The 14,550-nt window shown below is 39.5% G+C and overlaps 1 protein-coding gene across 2 annotated transcripts in view; it reads left to right on the forward strand.

Moving 5' to 3' along the window:
* The window catches only part of frem2b (FRAS1 related extracellular matrix 2b), a 49,424-nt gene that overhangs the window by 20,919 nt on the left and 13,955 nt on the right, over positions 1–14,550 (forward strand). For both annotated transcript variants that reach the window (XM_042219663.1, XM_005926465.3), the window contains exons 3-6: positions 2,251–2,397; positions 5,723–5,953; positions 7,961–8,086; positions 8,586–8,837. In XM_042219663.1, the coding sequence (XP_042075597.1) occupies positions 2,251–2,397; positions 5,723–5,953; positions 7,961–8,086; positions 8,586–8,837 (756 nt within the window). The remainder of the gene's footprint in view (positions 1–2,250; positions 2,398–5,722; positions 5,954–7,960; positions 8,087–8,585; positions 8,838–14,550) is intronic.

Raw genomic sequence — 14,550 nt, forward strand, 5'->3', positions numbered from 1 at the left:
CAGTGTTTATTGGTGGCATGAGTGACATGCTGCTGGCTTTAATCCAAATAGTGTAGGGAGGCCCTGTCATACATAGGTCACCTGTCTCCAGAAGAATAATGCGGAACACACAGGAAGCAGAAAGCCTACACTGTGGTAAACCTCAAGAATGTGTGTCAGGTTCCCATAGGATGTTGTACTGTCACTTAATAAAAGTTACATGTTACATATGTAATATTTGATGTATTTTGCCAGCAATAGTTTTCTTTAAAAGCATGTTTTCTCTGCACACAAATTTTATATTTTAAATGATGTTGTTTTTTGTACTGCTAGTGTACTGAGAAGCATAACAGAGCTGAACAGCTTGATTTTATTAGTTCAAATTTAATGCCACATTGACTTCCCAAACAGCTTTTCACTCTGGAATTGTCATTTGTGTCCTGAGATCAGTGATGGAAATTTTGTCATAATGTGGTGCAAATGTTTTGCACTTACCTTGTGAGCTACTTGATCTCATCATCAGCACCGGTGGCTTTGCCTACTAAAACAGAAAAGCGAGGTGTTCCACAGTGACATAGTGCCTGAGCAGACAAACAAGTGAATGCTAGCATTACAAAATGATTAAATGTTATTACACTGCCAGATAGACCTTTTGATCAATGTTAGATAGCTACAGTTTTCATATTTAAGTATAATTTAAACACAGAGGGAAATCCACAGTATTTGAACTTTCAAAACGTGATTCTGAATCAGAATGAGGTGAGAAACAGCCGTGCTTTGAAGTTGTGTGTCAACTAAAGGCCATTTTTTGTGTGTCAACTAGATATGCCTGTTGTCAAACAGAGAAATAAATACTCAGAGAAAATCTGCTTTCTACTCAAGGTTCACAGTTCAGTCCTTTCCATCTGGATCTGTAATTTTAAGGAACCTCAGCATCTGTCTTGATTTGTCTTCTGTCTTCTTTCGGAATTTACTGCATTCTTTATCTTCTTAACTTTAAACACCCTGTCTGGTTGAAAACATCAAAGTAAATCAGTGTGTTCATTATATTTTAATGACATAAATAATACAACGAGTTTTCTATGAGATGAGGGAAAAATAAATATTTTTTGCTACTTGTCCTCATGCATCACACTGACTTTTTATACTTTCAAGCAGTTAATGCCGCATATTGTCAAATGGGTATTTAACACATGGGTATTAAAGGCCTGGTGTTGCTCAGTGCGAGAAAACATGTACAATAACATCCAAAGTAACAGGTGCAGAGAATATTTAATATGTGCGCGCACCCACTCAAGCATGCACAGAGTCACCGAACCTCATAATGCATGCACCCTCACACATAATAAAACACCCAGGGTGAATGTATATAGGTTTTACCCTTCACAGTTAGGAAGGAAATGGACACAGCAGAGTGGTCTGCTGGACGTGACAGATTTACTGGCTGTACCGACAAGAATAGGGAGGAGTTGAGACTCTCAGTTGTGCCTAACATCTGCAAAGGCAGCACTTTAAAATCTCTGAACAATGTCCCGGTACCCTCCTGACAATTTCACTTTTATTTCACTACTTTCTGAACTGCCAAATGTTCTGTGGCTCATGCATCTCCATCTCACCATCCTCAACCATTACAGCACCAGCCAGACAATTTAACTGTGCAGTCTGGTGGATGCATTTGGATTTTTTATTAACCTGTGTTTCATTATTTAGACTCCCAGCCATCGCACTGGAAATGACCATATTAAAATGCGTTCCTGTATGAGTCCGTGCGTGCATGTGTGCCCATTTTGGTCTGCCGGAGTTTGTGTATCTGCGTTTGATGCCTGTCTATGTGGTTCTGCTTTGAGTCTTTACGGTCAAATAGTTGCAGACATGCCCTCCAGGACTATAACGTCGCCCTTTGAGTGCAGCTTCAAAAGGCATGGATGAAAAAACCCAGTTCAGACAAGAAACAGACACCTTTTATCTTAATCAGAAATGAAGCAATTAGATGGCACAAACTGTTTTCCTTTTGCTTAAGGGCTGTGCACACCGCATACCCCTCACTGAGAGCAGGCTAGAAGTCAAAGTCAAAACCTGGGGGTATGCATACCCATCCTAATAGAGGGTATTGAAATTTCTGTATCACCTCTGAATCAAAATGATGTGCCCATTTTTGGACCATTTAGTCCTGGTTAGGGTTTTTAATTCGTCTTCTTCTGTGTTTCTGTATTAGGATTTCTCAGTAGTCCTTTTTGAAGAAAAAAAACAAACTTTTTCTTTTTGTAACAGGCGGCAACAAACTGAAGAACCAACAGTTCCGTCTGAACTGGGCTTGGATCTCCTTAGAGAAACAACACTACGTGGTGAACGAGGAGGCCAAGTTCCTGGAGGTGGTGCTGAAGCGTAGGGGCTACCTGGGAGAGACATCATTCATCAGTAAGCAGATTTTACATCAAGTCACTTAAAATGTCCTTAATTCATCTTAAATGTTACCAAAAAGCAATGAGAGGAGTTGAATATGTTCATCTTATCTTAACAAAAAATGTTCCCCATTTTCTGATTCTGGATATTTTCAAAATAATAAAGGAATAAATGCTGAACATGTTACATGTTTGTGCATTCTTTGGTCAACCACTGATGATTTGCTTGCTGCTTCGCTCCAGGATTAACTAAAGATTAACTCACCAAATTCCACAGAGTCTGTTAAGTTGTTTTGCAGTTGAATTCAAATACACAGGGAAGCAAACATATAGCCCTTGTTGGAAGATATTCACTTTTTCAACACCCGTTTGTTTAAGTCTGTTTACTTGAGTGTCGCAGGCCACCATATCGTCAAGCATTCACCGACTCAAAAGCCCACACGAACGAGCATTGTTATATTTCAGGACAATTGCAAAGCTGGCCTAGATAGCCAATAGGGTCACACGGGTCGTGACCTTTTACCTCTCTTTTCTGGACGGTATTTATGTTCCAGTCACACAATAGCAGAGGATGTTCCCTCAGGGACTCGGCATGCTCATGAGAAAGGTCAGCTGGAGTTAGAGCCTATGGAGAGGTGCCACTGCAAATGTTAGTCGAGGCAATCTAGTGTACAGAACTAAACGAGCAATAACTGTTAACACTGTTTTTAAAAAAAGAGCTGCTGTAAGCATTTATGAGTGGCAGGAATTCTTACAGCTGGCACTAGTAGCCTGTTTTAGTGCTGCCATTTATTCTGTCCATAAAGATGAGGTGTAATTAAATGGCCTCATGCTGAAGGTCAAACCCCATAGGATCATTTACTGTACCGTCACTGCAACTTCGTACGCTCAAGAGCCCCAAGACTAATGAAACATCTCTGAGGGGATATGCAAATTTTACTGACCTTTACAGTGTCTCACACTGCACGGCATAACTGCTCTACCTTAGGGACTCAGTGAAATAAAAATATAATATCTTTATATTATAAAGCTAAATGCCATAAAATGTATATGTTATGTAATGTTATTTTATGGCCTTTTGCGCTTATTAGAGAGGTGCAGTAGAGTGAGAAAAGGAGGAGGAGAAAACTTGCAGTGAAGATGTGATACATGTGGTAGATAAGGATTCAGAGTAAGAAGTAAATATAAAACTTATAACAAGAATTAATGTAATTTTCCTGTTCACGTTGATAAGATGCAGAACAAAAGATGCAAAACTGATTGTGTGTGTGTGGTAACCCAATAGTGATCTGTCTGTGGGATGATTTTAAACAACAAAGTAAAATATTGTTTATAAGGAGGTTGGGCAAACAATCAAATAGTTGCTGTTTGCTTTGATTTTCTGGAGCACTGGTGCTGATTTATTAATGACTTCATTATCAATTAAAGAAGTTCTCCTTTGAACTTTGGATGAACTGTTTTCATTGCCTAAAGAAAACAAGGCTTGCATTATGTCCAAAATTGCTGTTGTGTTATTGGTATTGCGTGCTAAGGTTTTAAAAAACAAGTTTTCTTGTTACTGCTGCAGCATTAAGGTGGATGATAATGGACGGGAGAGGATGATGTACCTCTCCGTAGAGGGGTACAGGCAAAGCTTGCCATCGTGCTTTTATGATACCCAGAAAAAATTACGAGAACTAAAAGCAATAGTTTCTCTTACTGAATATATATCATAAATGCTTTTATTGTCTCTGTTTCCCATATCTATACATTTGCAATCTTCTCTTCTATTTTTGTCTGATCAAATAGTCCTGGACGGATTTTCTGTTTTTTAATTTCTAGCCATGAAAAAGAAAAATAGGTAGCTTCAAGTTCATCAGACATTTAGACAACCTTATTGACATCTCTCAACAATAACATCCATGACAAGGTTTGCTGTCGCACTTGCCATTGGTTTCAATTTAGAACTTTATATTTTTCAGTTAAAAATATCTATTTTTATTTTATTCATCAGTTATTCTGGTGCTTCAACATCTCTGCACTATTCCGCCTCCAGGCACACACGTAATAACAAATATCCTGTCTTAGAAAGGTAGTGTCCTTCCTTGTAACGGAAAACATAAAAAATCCCAGAGCATTCATGTCATTCTTACAGGGATCATTTATAGTTTCCTGCCTCCTCTGCTGTGATGGGGATAGCAGAGCAAAAGTAGCAAACTGTTCGGATTAACTGGCATAAGCAGGCCACCAGAGCAATGTGGCACCTCAGACTCTCTGCCTCGGTAATGTGATAAAATACCACCTGATCTTAGGTCAGTGCCTTCAAGTGAAGACAGCATATTTTATCTTGCCTAACCCTGCATGAGTGAACACTGATCTGAGGACCCAAAGGATGGGCTGCTTCATCTCTAACCAATGTGCACAGTGCAGTTCACACCAGTAAGGAGGCTACAGTGAGCCCAGCTGCTGCGAAGGCTCAGAGTGACCGCTGTGAATGGGACCAACCAATCCAGCTTGAAGGAGATTGACTTAACAGTACATCATTGTGTCTCTTTTCATACTCTTTGAATGTTGGCGATATTTCAGGATCCACTAAACCTTTTTTTTCATTGTATCCACTCATTTTTCTTTCTTATTTTCATTTAAAAACACTACATGAAATTTAATTTTTCCTAATTCTATCTTGCTCAGTATTTTAAAAAAATCCTGTAATCTCAAAGGTTCAATTTCCAGTGATATTATGGTTTTCTGCATTTACAGCAGCTCGCAGGAATTCCTTGTTTTGTTTAGGGGTTTTTTTTTTTTAAATTTATTGCCAGAACCCTGCTGTGTGTTGTGTGGCCAGTTAGCAAACACAATGGAATGGCTGTGTGACATTTCACCAGCTTCAGCGCTCCTGCTCAACAGGCTTCCAGCCAGTGTCACAGCAGTAGTGACTGTAAGCTCCATCAAACAGCTCTCATGCTGAAGGTCAGACAGCACAAGTCAGCCTCCAACCACTTCTGCTGAGGCTGGGCTGACATGAGGGATAATGGTGTTTATTTCCACCATGATCATCTCAAAGAACGGTGGCGGGAAACTGCACCCTGGATATGGACAGATATTGTTGTGTTAGACCAACTGGGGTGTGTGAGATTTTCCAGGTGTTACGGGAGGTGAAAAGCAGTTTAATTGTATGTTTGTTTGGTTTTTCAGCTTTTATATAGCTATTCATAATCGCATAAATATTTACATTTGTAAATGGGCATGCAGTAAACAAAGCAAAATGTTAAAATTAAACACAAAAGCCGGCAGATGGTGAGGTCATTTTTACAGAATTTTCAAATGTTAATTAACAATAACTTTGTAATGCCCTTTCTAAGGTATTGGCACAAAGGATGGCACTGCAGAAAAGGACAAAGATTTCCGGGGGAAATCTCAAAAACAGGTGCAGTTTAACCCAGGCCAGACCAAAGCCACCTGGAAGGTCAGGATCCTGTCAGACGGGGAGTATGAAGTGTCCGAGACATTTCAGATTGTTTTGTCTGAGCCGGTGATGGCAGCCCTTGAATTCCCAGAGGTAGCTACTGTAGAGATCCTGGACCCCGATGATGGTCAGTATTGATTTTACTTCCAGAGATTCTTCCTTTCTTTCTTTTTTTGGGGGGCTGAAAATTTTTCATTAATGTCTGATGTAACTGAGTGTTTGATATCACGTGTCTGAACATTAACGCTGATCTGTCATTTTTGCAGAGAAAAAATAATGTCGTGGTTGTCATGGTTGTGTTGATCACACCCATGATAAACTAGTTGGCCACATAGCAACGCATAATAATACGCACCTTGCCTCTGCAGGTTGGAACATGAAAAAGTAATTTCAAAAAAATAAAAAGAGAGAGCGAGATAATGCATTTACAGGATAACTAGGTAAACTAAAACTGCACAAAAGTGGTTAAAGTTGACAACACAACGCAATTTCATTGTTCTCTGACAATGACAATAAATACTTAAATGCTCAAATGCTAAGCTATGCTTATGTTTAGGGGATTAATTTGGGAAATTTAAGGTCTGGAAAAAGACATCAGAGCATTTTAAATGTAGCATTTAATCTCAAGTACACTGAAATTATAGATGAAGTAACTCTATCTTGAATCAAAAATGAAGATTGGCAGACAATAAAAAGTAGAAAAGTATATTCTTTCCACTAGAGATGTAGCATAGTGTCAGAGGGATATGAAATAGAGATGGCCGCACTGACCTGAATGTGAAGTTATCGTACTGTAAATATGCGCGAGGCACTGCCTAAAGAACTGAACAGATGTTTCTTAAAACAGCTTGTCAGTAACAGAGATGACACGGAGAACAGCATGATACAAATGTGGATATAAATATGGATAATGTTTCTCCTCATCCCATAGGGCTTCAGCTAGTGAAAGCAAAGCATTTGCTGTCAACAGTGTAAGCTAATGATCGTGTTTAGGTGAAGCTTGTTTTGCAAAACTCGTGTCTCTGGAGTGCAATCCCCCCCTCCAGAGACACGAGAAAAAACAAGAAGAAACCCTCCAAAAACCTGACAGCTATCTATCTGCAGTTCTATTTTTGTATCTTCATGCCTTGTACAGACATCTTCTTCGTCTTCATACGCCCATGTCCATTATCATATCATTACACTGTTCATGGTTTCTAAAGTTTTAATATGTGTTTTAACCTCTGAAGGTCAAATATACTCTGCGGGCTTTTAAAACTATATTTCATGTTTCTTTTAACTGAGAGCAGAAAAATTTTATAGCCCAAGGGCACCAATTGAATCACTTGTGTTGGTGAAAAATAAATAATTTCAGACCATACTGACTAAAATAGCTCAGAGGGACCAGAGGTGAAGAGCAACCGCATAATCCATTGCAACTGTTTGCATAGGAAGGGAAAGGACAGCTCAAGTTCTAATAGCTTTTCAATGTGGCCAAACATGACACTTACTGAGAAGAATACAAACCATTTGTCTGTGGATTTCATGGCCGAAATGATAAAAACTCATTATCTCGCTAAATGTCACACATGGCTAAGAGATGGAGAGAAATAGATAGAGAGATGCCCGTAAAACTTTAAAGGAAAACAAAAGGTTATACTTTCACGTCTTCTAGCCAATTTATGCGGGCTTATTATTTTCTAAACAGCTTAATTCTTCATGTAACAAATTCCATATTCATCTGCATCAGTTACCAGGTCAATAAGCAGAACTGTTTGTTTATTATGCTGTGGAAGCCAATTATAGGTGAGATATTTACTGCGGATAAACAACAAATAGTGTCTGATAAAACATGATGGAAGCACCATCAGCAGAGCTGTAATGAAAGCTGTTGTTGGTCCCAGCGCACACGTCTGTCTAATGAAGGGTTTTGATGCAAATAATCAAAACCATACTTTGATATTCTGAAGCGTTTCCCCTTTCATTATCGCCAGTGCATTTTTATTTCACTTCAGATTATTCTTATCATGCTTAGATCATACATAAGAGATTTCCTCATATCAATTCTGACGCTACTTAGCTTAAATCATAACAAAACACCGTGTCAGAGTAATGATCTAATATCTTTATTGATGATTTTATTTTTCACGCGCAGAGTCGACAGTGTTTATACCCTCCGCCGTCTACAACATAGAGGAAGACATAGGTGAGCTGCTTATCCCTGTACGCAGAAGCGGGGATGTCAGCCAGGAGCTCATGGTCATATGTTACACCCAGCAAGGTAACACAATAACTTTGTGTTGAAATGTTTGTGATAAATTGTGTCATTTCTCGAGTGAGTTAGTGCTGTCCTCCACATCAGAAGGATCCCTGTTCTCAGTACTCAGTCTGATCACCTCTTCTCGGTGAAATCTAATTTAGGCTGAGGCTGAATATCTATAAATGGCATCTTTAAAGCAGAAGATGAAGGCTGTCATATTGATAATACATCTGGAGTGCTAATGACTTTCCTCCTTGCACATCAAAAGTGGGTGCAATGTGATACTTAATGCATTAGAGGAAAAATAAAGGCCATATGCTGATCTGCTTTTAATCACTGACTTGACTTGATGAAGATCAATGTTGCATTAAAAGTTTTCATTAAAGAGTGACATTAAGTCTTAGTTTGAACTTAGGTCCGTTGTTCATGAAAATCATACATAAATAATTATCTTTAATGTGACGAAAAGTACACTGTTGCGTCATTTTTCTTCCTGTAATTCTGTTTTCTGTCTGCTCAGTTTCTGCAACAGGCACCATCCCCACCACCGTGCTGTCCTACTCCGATTACATCTCCAGGCCTGAGGACCATCACAGCATCCTGCGCTTTGACAAGGGAGAGATAGAAAAATCCTGCCGCATTGTCATCATCGACGACTCCCTGTACGAAGACGAGGAGAGCTTCAATGTCACCCTCAGCATGCCCATGGGGGGCTGTCTGGGCTCCGAGTTTCCCACGGCGAGAATCACAATAATTCCTGATATGGATGATGGTAAGATTACATTACACTGGTCGTAAGTATGCAGTTGAATGCAATCCAGTCTCAAATAATCAGTGCAGGTTAAGAAATTTGACTGCGGAATCAGTTTAAGGCAATTTCTGCCTGTTTTTCATCTTCACTTTTTCACGTCTAATTAAAGCCTAAAAAAAAGTCAGCATGAATTTGTTCCTTAACTAAGTTTTATTGTATCTTCAGTGTGTTTTTTATTTGTGGGCTTTAATTTAAAAAAAATATTTGTAAATGCAAATTTTCACTGCATAAACTGATTCCAAAAGATAAATTCAAACAGATAAGCAGGTTGCAAACATGCTGGTATAGATGTGAACATGTGTTTGATTTTTTTTTTTTCCCTGTATGTGTTTGTGCTTGCCTGCCAGTGTCTCATAGAGAAAGCATTTGAGTGTGCGATCCTTCTTCCTGAAGGCAAAGCCTTTATCTCATATCTGCAGGCTCAGACTGGAGGTCTGATAGTCTCCCATATCTTCCTGACGCCTCTTTGTTCCCCAACACCTGATGGCCTTATCCACACTTCTCTATCGCTCAACAATCTCCACAAGCACTGCTGTGAATTCAAGACTCTATGATGCCAGGCAGGCAACACCGCAGCTGAAAAAAAAGCAGCACATTTGCAGAAGGGTCTTCCCTTGAATGAAAATTTATCTGAAGCCATGTAATTGCAAATGTGATGTAACATTCAATTTAGAATTCTAATAGTCAGAAAACTTAGCCAACCATTTATTTTGTGTGTGGCTAAAGTTAGTTAGCGTCACTGAGATTTTTTTTACTACTTTTAGTTAGTTTCATTTCCCATTAGTGAAACCTCAAATGCGTTCAAACCCGCATGTTTTTTATGTTTGATAACAGTCCTGTCATTCACGCTGTTGACTTTAGTTTAGACAGCTTCTGAAATAATATTACCTGTGACCTCAAATGTTTAGCAGCACAGAAATATTCAGTGTTCCATTTCTCGACAATAAAAAAAGTAGTAGTTTTTGTTTTAGATCATGGCCAAAAATCACTGCCAACAAGTGCATGAACCTGTGTCACGGTGACTCCAGCAGCAGTTTTCAATTCAGTTTAAAGCCTCAATCTGTGTCAAAGACTTTTTCGCCCATTCAGTTCCCAGGGTACCTGAGGCAGCCACACTTCAAGTGTGTTTCTTTGACCTCCTTGAGGATGGAGGAAGTTACTAAATTAGAAAGTTTTTATACTGTAGCAGTGTGCGGTGTAACCTGAGAGTGAGCACTAGGTATTTTGACCTCTACTGCTTGTGGGTACTGAATCGAGACTGCCAAAACAGCTGCTGTGAGGTAGAAATTTTTAACTGTATGTACAACAGTTAGTCCTCACAGCAGCCATCCTGCTTCACAAAGGGATATTCTTTCACTGCAGCTATTGAATTACACTGTCACAGTCTTCGTGGACGTCTTTGACTCCAACAGTATGAGACATACATGTCTTAACAACCACCAGAGATTCTACCGATTGGAGATCAAGAAAGAATATATCTGTCTTTTACTCACTGTCTGAAAAAGTCTCATAATGCTGTTGCTTGTCTTTTAAATAAAAAAACAGGTTGTGTGGCAAATGAAGCAATTGGATTGTAACAGGTATCACACAGGATAAGATAAGAAAACTTAGTTTGCTTTAGAAGCGATCTCTAAAGACCAAAGTCATCTAGTGCTGCACAGCTTCTTATAACTGATGAACAACATGTTTGTGCTGGTGCATTACTGAAAGCTGTGAAAGGCAAATTCCTGCTTTGAAATTATCCATCTTGCGTGTGTTATCTTAGCTGTTACAAACTCATCTCTTACCTAAATAATCCTTTCTCGTATCACCAACAGAGGTCTCATTATAAAATATCCAAAAAAATAGTCACTGTGCTAATTTGACACCTGCCTTTGCCTACATTATAAGTCCTCAGTGTATTATCAAACAGAGAAAAGAAGAAAAGGATGCTCAGGGCATCATAGGATTAACTCGACTCAGACTGACAGCCAGAATTAACAGTCTGCGCTCTATCTGCTGTCATGTTCTCTTTGCCTCTGGCTTGTGACAGTCAAAATATTCTTATGCATATCAGTTGTCAGAAAGCAATGAACTCACAGTAGTGCGCCTATACAACATAATTGTATGGAGTACAGTACACAGCACACTTTTGAAGAAAGTTCCTTTGTGTTCATTTTGCTGTTATTCTTAAGATCTGGTTCTTACTGTGGAATCTTTTAGTGCCACATGCAGCGAAACATTGCCTGGAGCTCCTGTCTGACAGGTTTGCACCTTATTACAATGACACCATTACCTGACATCAGATCAACCACCTGCACATGCAAATACACACAAAAGGTGCTTATGCACATAATACGTGTAAAGTAGACACAGCGAGTATAATTTCAGGATTAGGTACCTAATGTTACCAGCAACCACTGTATAAATGGAACGTCAAGAGCAGGGAGAAATAAGGTCATGTTGACCTTTCACTTCTGCCTGAAGGAGGTGATTATTAAATGCCTTTAATGTTGATGGAGAAGTAAATGGTAAGTAGCTCTGAGTCAAGCAGAACAAGACCAATGAAATATCTGAAAGAGCAGAGAGGCGGCGGGAGATTCAGTTCCACTTCAAATTTAGCTTTTCTAGCTAGGTATTAAATTCAAGTATGCAATCCAGGTTTGCTTCAGTATATAAGAGCTTGAGGCAAATGGGAGCATCGCATCCTTCTTTGTTATCCCTCTTGTAGGAATGCTTGTCAAGCGGGTTCTATAGGAGGGAGGTAGGAGTCAGATCCTGGCTAAGCACCTGCCCCTGCCTGTGAGAGGTCCGCGCAAGGACTTCCCAGGAGGGCTCAGAGTAGGTTTGCCAGCTTGTGGGGTCAGACAGTTATTAAACATATACTACTGATATTTGCAAAAAAAAAAAAGAAAGAAAAAAAAATAGAAAGAAAGAACTGAAGAGAAAAAAAGGAGGGGAAAAGCAGCTGTCTTCTTTCCAAGCTGGAAAGCTTTAGTGCTGCAGTGAAATATGAAGCACGCACCAATATATGCACTCCCTGCTCTGTGCAAACACAATCCTGGCCACCTACTGCGGTGGCATGTGCAAGAAACCACACGTGCTGTAGAAGGTGGAGTTGCTATTGTCTGCCAGTAGTCTGATATTAATCTGACAGTTTCTGGAATTCTAAATTGATTATGTCTACAGCTTTTATGCCTAAATGAGGTGAAGTTTACTGCAGTAATAACCAGGTTTAAAGACCCGTGGCACAGAGAGAAGACCTGTTTTCTTTCCGACCAAAAAAATCATTTTACTAATTAGCACCGATGCAGAGATGGCACAGAAACATATATTCAATGTGTATAATATGCATGTACTGTGCAAATGGCATCGGGCTCCCTTTCAGAAACAATTAAACTGTCAGGCTAGAGGTGGAAATACAACAACCAAAATCACTCATAAAAATGAAACAGATACTGAGGAGCAGCAAATTAAAAAGCTAAACAGAAGCCAAAATGTCCTAATAACAAGTGAGGACAGACTGTACTAGCAAACTGAAGCCAAGAGAAGACAGCAGAACGTAACAATGAAGGAAATGGTAAACAACAAAAGAAGCTACAAACTGACAAGCTCTATAGAAATTTAAAAGGCAGCGCGGTAATTAACATGAAACGGTGCCTGCATATGCTCAGAAAGGTTCAGGTGGTTTCTATTACTTATACTGAGATCTAAATGCAAAGCGTTTCACAATCCTTTTCTGTTCTCTTCTCATCAACAGAAATACACACTGATGCAAAAAAAAAATACACACTACAGAGCTACTGCCCTGTCATAAAAAACTGGAAAAATCCCTTTCGGCTCTGAGCTTATTGTTAAACGTCAGCTTATTGTTAAAGACCTGTGGCACTGACAGAAGACATGTTTTCTTTCCAACCAAAATATTCATTTTACTAATTAGCACACCTTCACCCACAGAGAGGGAATAAAAGTAAGGCAATACCGCCAGACTCTGAGACGGCACAGAAACTGATATTCTTGTTTTTGAAGGAAATTTGACTGATCCATCACTTAAAGTCTCCCCAGGTGGTCTCTGGAGTTGTACAATTTTACATATTTCTATGTTAGTCTGGTGGTTTTCTCTTACTCTCACTCGCTCTCTGTGGGTGAAAGTGTGCTAATTAGTAAAATAAATGTATATTCTGGTTGGAAACCACATAAATAAATTACAATAAATATATATGATTACTACTTTTCCTGGACACATTTAAATCTTGTAGATTATTAGCACTGAAAGGGATTAAGGTTTTCAAGCTGTCCGGGTATTCTGCAGTAACAGGAACATCTGCAAACCATAGAATACCTGCTATTTTCCCAGCAGTAGACCATCTGCACATAAACGGCCACATCCTTACAGACTCCACTCTGGCTTTTCCTGTGATGGTTCGGAGAAACTTGTCCTTTCTTGCAGCGGTAATTGCTGTTTGATATTGACTTTGCATCCGGGAAAATATTTTGGTGGTTGGGAGTGAAAGACATGAGAATGCTTGTACAGCAAGACTTGACTGGTGTGTTTATCATCTCGTGTCACTTGGCCTGTAAATTTCGCACTGGTTCTGAAGGTATGATTATGACCTGTTTGAAAGATGGGCGGGTTCAGTGCATGTGCTGTACATCCTGGATGGGGATGAATTGAGGAAGACCTCTCAAACCCTGTCATTATGTCTCACCTGGATTCCCGTTCGTTCTGATATAAACAGATGTCTTAAAGCACTTAAGCAGAGAAGTGCTGACTTCAGTCGTCGGCCTTAAGAGGCTCAATCTAGACCTTGCTTTGAATTTTCAAGCGTGCATTGCTGTCAGCCGTTGTTAAAGTTGTTGATTTTCCTGTATTGAATATGGAGCTGATTTTGTATGCATTTTCTGCTGCAGAGAGATTTGTCTAGCACACAGTGGGCAGAAGTGCATTTGCCAGGGCTCAATTGAATCTCACCATTAGACAAGCCACTTAACGCTGTGGGAATGTCATGCAAAGTTCAAGTGAAATCAAGCAGTCAGTGGGAGCGCAACAGTCTCCTTAGGGATGTCTGCGTCTCTCCTTGTGCCTCTTCTTTTATACTATGTTCACTCATATGCAACAGTAAGGATATTTCTTTGTTTGCTATTGTGTTTCCAGCATATTACACAATAATGGGACGAGCACAATGATTAAATCAAAGGGCCTCTTACTTCTGATCTACATTTTTATGTTTAATTTCAAAAGAAGAAGCCCTGTGGCTTTTTGCTTCTATTCCACATTTAAAGTTTGTTCCTCTGTTTACAAAGATATGGGATTTCAATAGTTTACATGATTTTGCATAATACAAATAGGTCTAAATGTGCATCATCACCACTAACATCCATGTAATCTTAGATGTGCTTTGAGGTATGGGAGGCTACTGCTCGTGAATCAAGGATACGGTGGCTTACCTTTCATTTAATGAGTCATAGTTCTTTGAAGCTCAGTGTTTGTCTGCTGCACAAACCTTATCTGATTACTGGACTAGTACAACAGGGCCTGAGTTGCTGGCTGCTAACCTCAGGTTAGTAGATCTGATTACTCTTCCAGTTGAGGTCCCACTGCAGGCAGCCAAAACCATCTTTGTTTGTTCTCTCTGTGGGTAGAAATTCTGGCAGCTGCAAGACTCTTGATGCACCACTCTTTGTCTTGGCCATG

This window comes from Haplochromis burtoni, unplaced genomic scaffold, assembly GCF_018398535.1.
Source record: "Haplochromis burtoni strain Fernald_Lab_line unplaced genomic scaffold, NCSU_Asbu1 Contig_36, whole genome shotgun sequence".
Lineage (NCBI taxonomy): Eukaryota > Metazoa > Chordata > Actinopteri > Cichliformes > Cichlidae > Haplochromis > Haplochromis burtoni.